The sequence below is a fragment of the Capricornis sumatraensis genome, chromosome 22 (genome assembly GCF_032405125.1).
Source record: "Capricornis sumatraensis isolate serow.1 chromosome 22, serow.2, whole genome shotgun sequence".
Lineage (NCBI taxonomy): Eukaryota > Metazoa > Chordata > Mammalia > Artiodactyla > Bovidae > Capricornis > Capricornis sumatraensis.
In genome coordinates this window covers 36,664,116-36,678,247 of record NC_091090.1, presented here as the reverse complement: position 1 = coordinate 36,678,247, position 14,132 = coordinate 36,664,116, and the positions used below count along the sequence as shown (strand labels likewise).

General features: G+C 40.7%; 1 protein-coding gene across 2 annotated transcripts in view; it reads right to left on the bottom strand.

The window, feature by feature from the left end:
- GPLD1 (glycosylphosphatidylinositol specific phospholipase D1) overlaps positions 1-14,132 on the bottom strand; it is a 54,283-nt gene that overhangs the window by 20,560 nt on the left and 19,591 nt on the right. The window contains exons 8-13 of one of the 2 annotated variants that reach the window (XM_068994064.1): positions 10,069-10,176; positions 9,814-9,841; positions 9,572-9,711; positions 7,692-7,757; positions 5,718-5,841; positions 2,278-2,414 (exon numbers count right to left, since the gene is read on the bottom strand). In XM_068994064.1, coding sequence (XP_068850165.1) covers positions 2,278-2,414; positions 5,718-5,841; positions 7,692-7,757; positions 9,572-9,711; positions 9,814-9,841; positions 10,069-10,176 — 603 coding nt within the window. The remainder of the gene's footprint in view (positions 1-2,277; positions 2,415-5,717; positions 5,842-7,691; positions 7,758-9,571; positions 9,712-9,813; positions 9,842-10,068; positions 10,177-14,132) is intronic. The other variant, XM_068994065.1, reaches the window with a different exon arrangement.

Genomic DNA, 14,132 nt, shown 5'->3' with positions numbered 1-14,132 from the left:
CATTAGCAGCCTGAAGAGGAAGGGCTGTTGATTTATTGTTCCAAGGAAATTGCAATGTTATTTGTATTTTAAAAGTGTGACTTTTAAAAAGACATTTTATAAAAACCTCCACCCAAAATAGTCACTTTTACATCCTTGGGCTGTTTGGTTGTGAAACAGAGTCCCCCTAAAACAAAGCTCCCTTATCAAGTTTATGATTAATCTCTCTATCCAAACCTTTATTCCCTTTCTTGTGCCCTCTGACCTCAATCCTGTGCTGCTGCTGCTGCTAAGTCGCTTCAGTCATGTCCAACTCTGTGCGACTCCATAGACAGCAGCCCACCAGGCTCCCCCGTCCCTGGGATTCTCCAGGCAAGAACACTGGAGTGGGTTGCCATTTCCTTCTCCAATGCATGAAAGTGAAAAGTGAAAGTGAAGTCGCTCAGTGGTGTCCGACTCTTAGCGACCCCATGGACTGCAGCCTGCCAGGCTCTCCTGTCCATGGGATTTTCCAGGCAAGAGTACTGGAGTGGGTTGCCATTGCCTCCTGTGCTAACTGAACACTAATCAACCGGAGCAAGATGACTAAAACTACTACTGTCCATAACACTGTTAATGTACTGTAGTTGGTATTGCAGATGTCATCATTAACGTACAAACACAGCTTGTTTCTTCATGGCAGGATAAGCTAACAGATCCCCAAACCATGGCTGGAGAATTGCAAACCAGAAACATCCTAACCCCTGAAGTTATGATTAAGAAATGTCACAGGACATTGATCCCAGCTTCCTTGGTCTTCCCCTTTAAAACACTCTAGCTCAAAGACCAAATTGGAGTGGACCTGAGGCTTATCCCCATCTCCCTTGCTTGGTGCCCTGCAATAAACACTGTGCTTTTTCCTTCACCACAACCTGCTGTCAGTACACTGACTTTGCTGTGCAGCAGGTAATGGAAACCTGAGTTGAGTTTGGTAACAGTTGTTCTTTAAAAATCAGAGGAGCCCCTAAAATTCTCTTTATTATTGTGGTATCCCAGGCTTTTGCCTTATGAAGTTATAATAGTCCTGTCAGTGTAATAGCCACCTACTTTTATCCTAATGTCATTAGATGCCCAAAAATGTGTAATAATCTATCTCCAAAAAACACTGAAGTTTTGAAAATATTCTATAAAGTGATAGTTTCTTGCTGTGGTTATTTAATAAAGTCAAACTTCCTTATATTTAAACATATTTTTTGGTCAGAATGGCAATCATCAAAAAGTCTACAAACAATAAATGCTGGAGAGGGTGTGGAGAAAAGGGAACCCTCTTACACTGTTGATGGGAATGTAAATTGATACAGCCACTATGGAAGACGGTATGGAGATTCCTTAAAAAACTAGGAATAAAACCATCATATGACCCAGTAATCCCACTTCTAGGCATATATCCTGAGGAAACCAAAACTGAAAAAAGACACATGTACCCCAATGTTCATTGCAGCACTATTTAATAGCTAGAACATGAAAGCAACCTAGATGTCCGTAGACAGATGAAAGGATAAAGAAGTTGTGGTACCTATGCACAATGGAATATTACTCAGCCATAAAAAGGAATGCATTTGAAGCAGTTCTAATGAAGTGGATGAACCTATTATGTATTAGATAGAATGAGCCTATTATGCAGAGTAAAGTAAGTCAGAAAGAGAAAGATAGATATTGTATACTAACACATATATACGGACTCTAGAAGATGGTGCTGAAGAATTTATTTGCAGAGCAGCAATGGAGAAACAGACATAGAGAGCAGACCTATGGACACGGGGAGAGGGGAGGAGCGGGTCAGACATAATAGAGAGAGTAACATGGAAACTTACATTACCATATATAAAATAGATAGCCAATGGGAATTTGCTATATGTCTCAGGGAACTCAAACAGGGGCTCTGTATCAACCTAGAGGGGTGGGACAGGGAGGGAGATGGGAGGGAGGTTCAAGAAGGAGGAGACATATGTATACCTAAGGCTGATTCATATTGAGGTTTGACAGAAAACAACAAAATTCTATAAAGCAATTATCCTCAATTGAAAAATAAATAATATTTTTTTTAAAAATCAAGGCTTAACAAAAAAAACATATTTTTGACCAATTTTAAGGAGATAGTTTTATCTTTAGCATAAATTAAGAAATAAATTCATGTTTTTGTTGATGAATTGATTGGAAAATGAAGTGTTAACAGGTACCATGTTAAACATTTTGTGAATGACCGCTTGAAATCAATACTGATGAAAATATTCAGGAATTAGATATATTCATACCTACCAACCAAGCCTTGTGTAGGGAAAGGACAAGTAGTAAGATGCTGAGGGGCTAGAAACATGTGTCAGTGGCTGAGAGCTGCCAATAAACATCTCACGTATGCTCCTCTCCAAAGACTTGTACATGAAGGATAAGGAATCCTGAAATTAAATGATTACAGACAGAAAAAGACACAGCATAATCAACAAAGTTACCGCTTCGTGTCAAAGGCATTAGACTTTGAGAAATAAGTTTGAGTTTTTTTAATATCTATTTATTTACTTGGCCGCACTGAGTCCCACTTGGGGCACGCAGGATCTTCAGTCTTCGTTGCAGCACGTGGGTCTTTAAGTTGCATCATCTGAACTCTTAGTTGTGGTATGTGGGACCCAGCCCCCTGACTAGGGATCAAACCCAGGCCCCTTGGAGCACAGAGTCCCAGCCACTGGATCACCAGGGAAGTCCTAAGAAACAAGTTTGCACAAGTGCTGAAAAATAACTTATTGACTCCTATCAACCTGAAAGGAGACTTAAGACTGGAAATTAGGAGAGTGAAATCACACCCGTAATATATGCTCAGGGATGGGAGTTATAGCCTAAAGGTCAGGACCATCACGAGAAGAAAGAGTCAGTTGAGATTAACCTGAACCAACCAAGTTAGGATACCCTATTAATGTGCAGAATGTAACTGAACAAAACAATTGTTAAAAAATAAAAAGTTTTTAGAAGGTAAGTCCACTCAAATCTAGAACTATAAATATATTTGTGTATATATATATCTGCCTTTTCTCCCTGCAAACAAATGAACTGGAATGCCACCACGATGCCAGAAACCCTCCCAACCATATTCAGGTTAAGAGCCTGCTGGATTTGCTTCGAGTCCCAAGAAGCTGGGAAGGCATGAGGGGTCACGTGTGGAGGGCTGGAAGCTGTGTGCAAGAGAAATGGGGGGGGCGGGCAGCAAGTCCCCCAGCTTAGGGTGCTGAATTGTTCTTAGTGTGGTTACTGCGGACACACAAACACAGACCAGAGTGGCCCCAAGCAAACTGGTCAGGCACTAGATCCACCCAAGTTCAGAGAACACAACTCGAAATCCACCCCAGGTGACATAAGATCAAATGAGAACTGTCGGCTGCCCCAGAGCAGGTTCAGCTCAGAGCTGTGGGGCAGCCCTGGACGCCCAGGCTCCAGAGAAGCACAGCTTAGAAGGGCCCTGCAGGAAGGGACTCAGTCTTCTGTTTTTCCAGTCTAACCTCTCTGGCAGGTCGCCCCCGGATTGCTCACCTGAAGCCCACTTCTGGCTTCCTCTTTCATTCAGAAATCGCCACGCCAGGCATCACGCCAGGCCTTGGGAATGTAAAGTCCTTCTCTTACACAACTTTTCCTTTTGTGAAGGAGACAGACAAATAACTGCAGCACGCATGATGTGTGTTTGGACAGCGCTTCCTGGTCTAAGTCTCGGTACACCATTTGCAGAACTCATTGCAAAATGAAAATGCAGAGCTGCTTGTTCAAAAGTTATTAAAAATTTGACCCTCCTCTCCACTGCTGGTGAGAATGAAAATTGATACAACCACTATGGAGACAAGTATGGAGTTTCCTCAGAAAAGTAAAAATGGATTTATTATATGATCCAGTAACCCCACTCCTGGGCAAATATCCAGAGAAAACCATGAATTCAGAAAAATACATGCACACCAATGTTCATTACAGCACTATTTACAATAGCCGAGATATAGCTGAGATATGGAAGTAACCTAAATGTCCATCGACAGAAGAATGAACAAAGATGTGGTGTGTGTGTACATATATATTTACACACACACACACACACACACAATACTACTCAGCCATAAAAAAGAATGATATAATGTCATTTGCAGCCAGATGGATGGACCTAGAGGTTATCATACAAAGTGAAATAAATCAGACAGAGAAAAACAAATATCATATGATATCATAAGTGGAAACTTCAAAAAATGATACAGGGAACTTATTTACAAAACAGAAACAGACTAACAGACTTTGAAAACAAACTTACAGTTACCAGAGGGGAAACAGTGTGGAGAGAGAAAATTAAGAGTTTGGAATCAACCCATACTCACTGCTGTATATAAAATAGATAATCAACAAGGACACAGGGAACTCAATACTCTGTAACAATCTATACAGGAAAACAATTTGAAAAAGAAAGGCTCTCTCTCTCTCTCTCTCTCTCTCTCTATATATATATATATATATGTATATATGTATATATGCATAACTAAATCACTTAGCCATACACCTGAAAGTAACACCACACTGTAAATCAACTATACTTCAATATACAATAAAATTTAAATTTAAAAAAGATAAGAATTTTAAGGCAATAACAGTAGAACATTAAACCAAATATGGGGAGGGACTTCCCTGGTAGTTCAGTAGCTAAGACTCCATGATCCCAGAGCAGGGGGCATCAGTTCAATCCCTGGTCAGGGAACTAGATCCCCCATGCTGCAATAAAGATCGAGTGCAGCCAAATAAATATTTAAAAACTTTAAAATGAATAAATAAGCCAAGTAGGGGGCCCTTCTAAGCATGACGAAGGGCACCTTCTACATGACTGCACAGGCTGCACACCGTGAAGGAGGCTCTACTGGGACCCTCACCCAGGTCACAAAATCGTTTAAACCCTTCTCTACAATCTGACGCCAACTTCCCTTCCCAACTCTCACAAGTACTTTGATTTCTTGTCTTGTGTTCCAGGCAAATAAGACTGCTCAAAATTTCCAAACATCCTGAAACTTTCCTAACCCATTACCAGAAATACTTGCTCAGTGACGAAAAACGATTAGTTGGTTACTATTCAAGACCTAACTCAGATTCCAGCTTCTACATGAAACATACTATTCAAGGCCTAACTCAGATTCCAGCTTTTGCATGAAACCTTCTCTGATGGCAGCTACATAATTTTTTTTTAATCTGATAGGTTGTGTCTCTCCTCCCACCAACCGTGGTATTAGTTGCATCTTCCTTAGAAATGGTTAGTTTTGTATTTATAACCCCATTAGACTAAAATTTTCTAAACATCAGAGACTGTTTCCCTTTCATCTTCTATCCCCCCAGCAGAATGGCTGACACTTAAGATGATCTCATGGAGGAACTTGATAGGCAGTGGTATTCCCTTGGTGTGCAGCTTTGCACTATGAACCTGCAATATTGCTGACACATTTCGCACTAAGGAGAGAGCAGGAGTGACCCAAGGGCCACCTTGAGCTCCACTGGGCTTTCCAAAGGCCACTGAGGTTCAGACCTTTGTCATAGGATGTCTCCAGAACAAACAAGACTTGAAGACCAAGAATACTTGTAAGCCTGGCTCATGCCCAGGTGACTTTCAATGAACAATTAAACAGCCAGTGATTCTACAAAACACAGTATCACAGGAAGCACAATGCACCTCTCCATTAAAAGCAGAAAATTCTTACCATGGTCCAGGAATCCACACTAAAGACGACTCCTCTTTTGGTATAATTTATGTGCTTTCCAATAGTTTTAGTTAGGGCTGCAGTCACATTTTTATGAAAACCATTTTTCTGTACTTTTGAGCTGCTAGAAAGAGAGAGGAATGAAATAGCAACTGAGGAAATAGCAACTCACCCTGAATAACTGAGTTGAAGATGTAATCAAGTTAACCCCAGGTTAAAAGGTCATAAAATTTTAACATCTGCAAGTTTAAGGAGCAGCAACACAAAAAAGAAATTTTTAGAAAAACTTCTATAGGATATTCCACAACACCTTTTAATAAACCCATTTCTAAGGCTGAAAAAGCCAGTCTTTACAAAAATATTTTCATTAGCCTCAAAGTTCTATAAGTGTATGAGTTTGGATTCTTTCCAGATTACTAAAAAAAAAAAATCAGAAGTTAAATCAACATATTCATATTAATGGCCCAGAAATGGTCATAGCTATTCAGGAAACTGGTATGCAAGTGGACTGATTTTGCTTTAAAGACATGGGAGAATTAATTATACAATAAAAATACATTTTTAAATCATATGTTTTAACAAGTCTACATATCAGATGCCTAAAAAGGCAGGCAGGTTTCAGAAATGCTTACAGATAGGCCACAGATGAACAAAGAGGGCCTAAGATATCAGCCAGTGTAGGGACCCCAACAATCTAGAGTTCTTAAACCCAACCTAAAGACATTCAGTTATATTAAAATGAAACTTACCTAATTCAAATAATTTAAACAGTGTGGGCTTACCTGAACTCTTTTTTGCACATTTTCAATTCTCTTGAAGCTCTGAACTCTCTCCTTAGCATCTTTTATCGCAATGATTTTCTTTTTGAGTATCTAACACTTGCTCACCCTTCAATATCTTGGCTGAAGCATCAGCTCTTCACAGGAAGTCTCCCGTGGCTGAGTTAGGACACTCTGTGGTACATTACATATGCATACTCCCAGAGTTGTGGTATGTGCGTGAATGGATAGAAAGCAATTACCACCTGAGTGCCCAGTGCTTGCCCTTCCTAACGCTCAAGGGTACCGACAAGTTCTCGTTCAGTGACCATCTATCTGGCCACCTGCCAGGCCATCCATCCTCTGAGAGCAGAAGCTGTTTCTGTCTCATTCACAATGAGGTCTCTAAATGCCTAAACTAGTTCCTGGTGAGGAGGAAATATTATAATTTGTTCTATCTTATTAGTAATATAATATTTATAGGATTAATATAGTTATTACATATATGAATAAATGGTTGGTACCCAACTCCAGCAGGGAATACCACCCCTTAGAGTACAAATCAGACCCTCCAGCTCTTTTCCTCAGAAACTAACTGAAAGGGCTTCTCCCCACCAGTATCATTGATGATTACTTTATCAGGGAAGAATATGGTAACAGTTTATGAGTAATGGCAATAATGGTGATGATAATAATATGATTAGCTATCATTTACTAGTTAGTGAGCAACTTGGTAATGTGGTTTGCTGTTTTGTTTAGTCACTAAGTTGTGTCAACTCTTTTGCAACCCCATGGATTGTAGCCCATCAGCCTCTTCTGTCCGGGGGATTTCCCAGGCAAAAATACTGGAGTGGGTTGCCATTTCCTTCTCCAAGGTATCTTCCTGATCCAGGGCTCAAACCCACGTCTCCTGCATCTCCTGCACTGGCATGCAGGTCCTTTACCACTGGCACCACCTTGGAAACCCAACTAAGGTGGTAATTGCTTCTATCCATTCACGCACATACCACAGCTCTGGGAGTATGGATATGTAATTTTTCCAGTTTGCCAGAGGAAGCTGCAGCTCAAACAATAATTAGGCAACTTGTTTAAAAATCACACAATGGCAGCCCCGGAGCTGGAACCTCTGTCTACAAAGCCCATGCTTTCAGAGTCTACTGAGCACCCCTCTGAGTGAGATGCTCTTTTTCTGTGAATCATTTGGGAATCCACTTACCCCTGGGTGTTGTTTTGTTGACCGCCACATGTGATGAACAGAGGGTTCTCAGGGAGGTCGCAGTTACTAGGGAAATAGCCAGATGAGTTAGGTGTTTTTCTACCTTCTTTTCAAGCATGAATTTTTCTGAGAATCAGTGTCACATTTCAAGCCATCTCCCCAAAGTCTTAGTGTAGAGGTGTTTATGACTTAGCCAGACAGGACTGGTGAAGGGCCTGAGTCCTACTTGATCAGGGTGGATAGGCAAGTGGTAGCATGTAACACAGGCCACCCCAAACCCCTGGTCACCCCCAGACTCAGCTTCCCCCTTCCCTCCCAATTCCATCTGCTGAGTTCTCCCTGCTGACAGGAACCATCTCAGAGTTAGAGACTGAAAGAAAATCACTCCCAACTGTGTCACCTTCTGCCCATCGATGTCTGGTGTTATAATTTCTCAGTCTCATTCCTTTCAAAGCTAAAATTTTTTAAATTGCCTGGTGGGGATTTCCCTGGCTAAGACTTCACACTCCCTGTGCAGGGGGCCTGGGTTTGATCCCTGGTTGGGGAACTAGATCCCACATGCTGTAACTATGATCAAAGATCCTGAGTGCCACAACTAAGACCAGTGCAGCCAAATAACTTTTTTTTTTTAATTTTTAAAATAAAATTCCCTGGTGTTCCAGTGGCTAGGACTCTGCACTTTCATTGCTGTGGGCCCAGGTTCCATCCCTGGTTGGGGAACTAAGATACCATAAGCCACTGGGCACAGCCAAAAAAAAAAAAACAAATAAAAATAGCTGCAGCACCTCTAACCTTTGCTTTAATAAAAATTAAAAACAAAAATTTACAAATTCAATAATTAAGTAGGTAGCTAAGTCTCCCTTTTTACAAGTAAAAAGGCTCTGATAGGATGTAAGACGTGAACTTTCTCCCTAACACTGAACAGACGCACTAAGAGAGTGGGGATTACTTAAGAGTTTATTCTAGGATTAAGACTATCTGGAGGGAGAGGAAGACTGGAAAATCCCATGGACAGAGGAGCTGCCACAGACCCTCATTTCCCCTGCTGGCTGATGCTTAAGCTGTCCTTTTCCTGCAGGAGGTCTGCCTCCAGTGGTCCCTATCCAGACCCAGCCCTACGCTGCCCAGTTCAGCAGCATGGGAGGGGCTCCATCCTGAGTGGTGTGGTTGGAAATGGGTTCTGAGAGAACCTCGGTTCCCTCAGACCATGAACAGATCCTGTGAGAGCCGAAATGTCTAAGGTTGCAGTTGGAACTGGGGACAAGACCAGTCTACCCTGGTCTGCATCCGAGTCTCTGGTTGACATTCATCCTGGGTGTGCTGGGGCAGAGCAGAAAAGGAGCTGGAGGTTGAGATGCTCTCCCATCGAGGCTGCATGTCAGATTCCAACAGAAGGCTGTGCCTTACGAATGCCTTCATTTCCGACTTTCTTTTGGAGTATGGGCCTTAAGTGAAATGCCCTCTGAAACCCTGGAGCCTTGAGAGCTCAATCAGGGTGGAGAGGAAAAGATGGCTGTATCGACTGCTGGAGCTTGGGGAGGTGGGCATCCCAGCCCACAGCATGGGGTCTCCCAAAAGAAACAATGTTGCACAGCGGGTGAAGCGGATTCCTTCCCACTTGAGGCATTTCTCCCAGGTCATGAACTTGGCAAAATGTACCTCTCCATCCCTAAGACAGGAGAGACATCAGCAAACCCAACCAGATGGGAGTGAGTTGGAGTTTTGAAGTGACAGTTTTCATTCTTCCCCTGCTTCCTTAGGGCATGACAGCACTTCCTGAGACTCTGTCCTCATTTGATCAACTGAAAAACCTGGGAGTTATGATGGGGATGGAATAGCAACTCAGGGAGTGACTGGCAGAAGAAAGAGTAAGAATTCACCTGGTCCCGTTCTTTAACATGTAACTTGTCAGATGGTAAATATTAGTGGACCAAAACGCCATATCTTCCAGCCCTCCTAGGAAGTATTCTTGAAATTGTTCCACCAAAAATGGGGATTTTCCAGAATAAGTGGGATAAAGCTACGGCAAAGAGAAAGAAAAATAATCTAATAACTGAATCAAGTGCTTCTCATGGTATCTATAACACTTTCAATTCAGATTTTGAAGAATAAATGCCTTTACCTTGGAAATAGCTAACATCTCCGCATACCTGCAACATAAGCAATAATTTAGACTGTAAGTTGTGATTTCCACGAAGAAATGAAACAAATGAATGAAGAAAAAGTTCCAGCAACAGGTACCCACTATCACGCAACTGACTTTGAACAAGCAAAATCCATAAATCCAATACCCACACTCAGGCAGCTAAAGCATCAGAAAGTGTGTTAAGGAAGTCACAATAAAATCACTTGCAAATATTCCTCCAGTTACACTTACATTTCCAAGAACTGAAGGTATGAACAGTCAACAATGGCTCTTTTGGTGATGACTACTCGGCCGTAGAGTTCTTTATAAATTCCCAGGAGATCTTCAACAGGCACATACCTGAGAAAAGCATTAGAATCAAATAAGGGCTGTTTTGATTCTGAAGTTGAAGATAATAACAACAGTCACAGCAGCTACCAGTGATTCCAGGATTAATAGGTGCCAGACACCATGCAAAGGACTTTACATGCATTATTCATTTAATCTTACCAATAACCCTGGGTGGTTGATATTATCACAGTCCTACTTCACATACAGGAGACTAAGGCACAGTTCAATAATTTGCCCAAGGCTGCAGAGCAAATGACTGGTACCCTAATCAAATATTTATACAAAGATAAGAAACTATGAGTAGCTCTCAGAGTCAACAAAAGGGTCTGAAATGTGGTACTTGAGCGCAACCTCAAAAATGACAGAATGATCTCAGTTCATTTTCAGGGCAAATCATTCAACATCACAGTAATCCAAGTCTATGCTCCAAACACTAATGCCAAAGAAGCTGAAGTTGAACAGTTCTGTGAAGGCCTGTAAGACCTTTCAGAACTAACACCAAAAAAAAAGATGTCCTTTTCATCATAGGGGACTGGAATGCAAAAGTAGGAAGTCAAGAGATACCTGGAGTAACAGGCAAGTTTGACCTTGGAGTACAAAATGAAGCAGAATAAAGACTAACAGTTTTGTCAAGAGAACATCTAGCAAAGACCCTTTTCCAGAAATACAAGAAAAGACTCTATACATGGACATCACTAGATGGTCAATACTGAAATCAGACTGATTATATCTTTGAAGCTGAAGATGGAGAAGCTCTATATAGTCAGCAAAAATAAGAGTAGGAGCTGACTGTGGCTCAGATCATGAGCTCATTATTGCAAAATTCACGCTGAAATTGAAGAAAGTAGGGAAAATCACGAGACCATACAGGTATGACCTAAAGCAAATCCCTCATGAATATACAGTGGAAGTGATGAATAGTTTCAAAGGATTAGATCTGGTAGACAGAGTGCCTGAAGTACTATGAATGGAGGTTCGTAACACTGTACAGGAGGCAGTGACCAAAACCATCCCAAAGAAAAAGAAATACAAGAAGGCAAAGCGGTTGTCTGAGAAGGCTTTACAAACAGCCAAGGAAAGAAGAGAAGCAGGAGAAATATCAACAACCTCAGATATGCCGATGATGCCACCCTAATGGCAGAAAGTCAAGAGGAACTAAAGAGCCTCTTGATGAGGGTGGAAGAGGAGAGTAAAAAAGCCATCTTAAAACTCAGCATCCAAAATACTAAGATCATGGCATCTGGTCCCATCACTTCATGGCAAACAGAAGTGGGGAAAGTGGAAGTAGTAACAGATTTTATTTTCTTGGGCTCAAAAAATCACTGCAGATGGTGACTGCAGCCAGCCATGAAATTAAAAGATGTTTGCTCCTTTCCTCCTTCAAGGAAATCTGTGACAAACCTAGACAGCATATCAATAAGCAGAGATATCACTTCGCTGACAAAGACGCATCTAGTCAAAGCTGTGGTTTTTCTATTAGTCATGTACAGATGTGACACGCAGATCACAAAGAAGGCTGAGTGCTAAAGAATTGATGTTTTTGAGTTGTGGTGTTGGAGAAGACTCTTGAGAGTCCCTTGGACTCCAACGAGATCCAACCAGTCAATCCTAAAGGAAATCAACCCTGAACATTCATTGGAAGGACTGATGCTGAAACTGAAGCTCCAATACTTTGGCCACATGATGCAAAGAGCTGACTCACTGGAAAATACCCTGATGTTGGGAAAGACTGAAGGCAAAAGGAGAGGGGGGTGGCAGAAGATGAGATGTTTAGATTAGCATCACCGACTCAATGGCCATGAATCTGAGCAAACTCCAGGAGACAGTGAAGGTCAGGGGAGCCTAGCATGCTGCAGTCCATGGGGTCACAAAGAGTCAGACAGGACTTAGTGACTGAACAACAACATATAAAAGGAATGTTTAGTTTTGTGAATTCCAAGAGCAATAGAAGATATTTTTATTCTTTCGAGTTGCATCATTCTCAGGAATCATTTTTTAAAAACGCTCCAAAATAACTCCTCATCCCAACATCCTACTTTCAGAATATACAGCGGTAGGTAGTAAAAGAGAAGTCTAAGTCAAGTTTTTGATTCAGAGGTATTAGTTATTTCAGTTGGAGGAAGAGCCACATTTTAAAAAATTAAGTTTATACTGTTATCTTTTATCTTTAAGAAACCTTAGATTATACCAGACATAAATATAAATACAAACAAACTTAATTTAGTGTATCTATAAGAAGGAATTGAGATGTCCATTTTTTACTTTACAAGCACACCAGAATGATCTTCTGCATAAATATAGCTTAAAAGTCTAGCAGAAAGCCTAACAAAAATATTTTTTGAGATGAATCACCAAGTTAGCAAGAAAGTGAAATTTTCCAATGGCCCAAAATAAGTTGGAGCTGGAAACTTTGGCAGGTAAGTGAGTGGGAAAGCCAGTTTTTGCCCTGAAGACATCTGCTAAACCTGGGAACCTAGGAGGTTTCTTCTTTTTTTTTTTTTTTTGGATAGTTGTGTGGCATACAAGAGACGAGAGCTAAAGTATAGGAATCACCCAGAGTGGGCCATTTCTCACAGGAAACTCCTCATTAAAGGCTATACCTTCTGCATGAACATTAGCCAGAAATAAATCCAACATACTAACAAAGACAGCAAAGAAACCTCTGTCTTCATCTTGGAAATGGATAGAGAGAGGGAAAGCTATCTTGCCCCTAGAATCAGTAACCACTACCCAGCCCTACAAATGTTTGGTCTTGCATTCATGCTATCTGCGTAGTAAGAAAGACTTCTAGGGTTGAATATCATTTAAATGTGGTCCCAGTTAATGATGCCTTGAGGTAGCCTGCAGAATGCAAGACAAGCCTTCCCTGGAGAAATACAACTGTAACTTAAGCCTTGAGGAATTCAAGCACCACTGAATAAAACTGAAAGAAGACCAGATCCTGGATGATGCGCAATGTGAAATGGGCATCTCACCCAGTGCAGAGCACCCTGTGTGGAGAGTCGGTGGAGAACCTCAGGTCCCTGCTGCCGCCACCTCTTCCTGGGGCATCCAAAGGCCAGTTGTCCTCAACTGCCTTGAGAGTGACCTGTTGGTTCTGGGTCTCCCTTAGTTCTGAGGCAGCTGGACCAGGGATGGGAATGGGCAACTTGCCAGGCCCCCAGCTCTAGTTCTTTTTTGTTCCGTAAGCATTCCTCCCTGCTTCCAGCTCTCCATACTCAGACACTAAGACTGAGGGACAGAGTCACGTCACCTCCCATCTGCTTAGTAAACATGTGAAGAAACAACAAGAACAGTGTATCCAACAGTAATATCTGATAAATCAGACTGGAAGGCAGCAAGTATTGTAAAATATAAAGACAGCCACCAGATAGAAAGTTCGATTCATCAGAAAGACACGAGATTTGAAAATGTGAATATACTTAACAACATATGTTCAAGTACATGTATAGCAAACTTTGACCTAACTACAAGGAGAAATTGAAAAATTTCATCATCATAGAAGGAGATTTTTAAATGAATTTCTCAGTAATTGTGAGACTGTCCAGATAAAAGTAGTAAGATTATATTATTTAAAACTTATGAATCTTCTGATTCGAGCAGTACATTTAAAAAGCTTGAGCTAATACATATATATATATATATATATATATATAGTGTTAAACCACAAATTGGAGAATTAACATTCTTTTCAAGTACAGATGAAAAATTAATAATAGATAATTAAATAAATGCTAATAGATAAAAATTAATCATTTGGTAGACCTTAAAGTCAAGACTCAAAGTTCACAGGAACCAAAGAGTAGAAGGAAAAAAATAAATATAAGAAAAAGTAATGAAAGAGAAAAAAATATATAGTATTAATAGAAAGGATCAATAAAGCCAAAAGTTTTTTCAATAATAAAACTGAAAAATATTAGCCATGATTAATTGTTTGAAAATATAAGAGAAGGCATAATAAATAA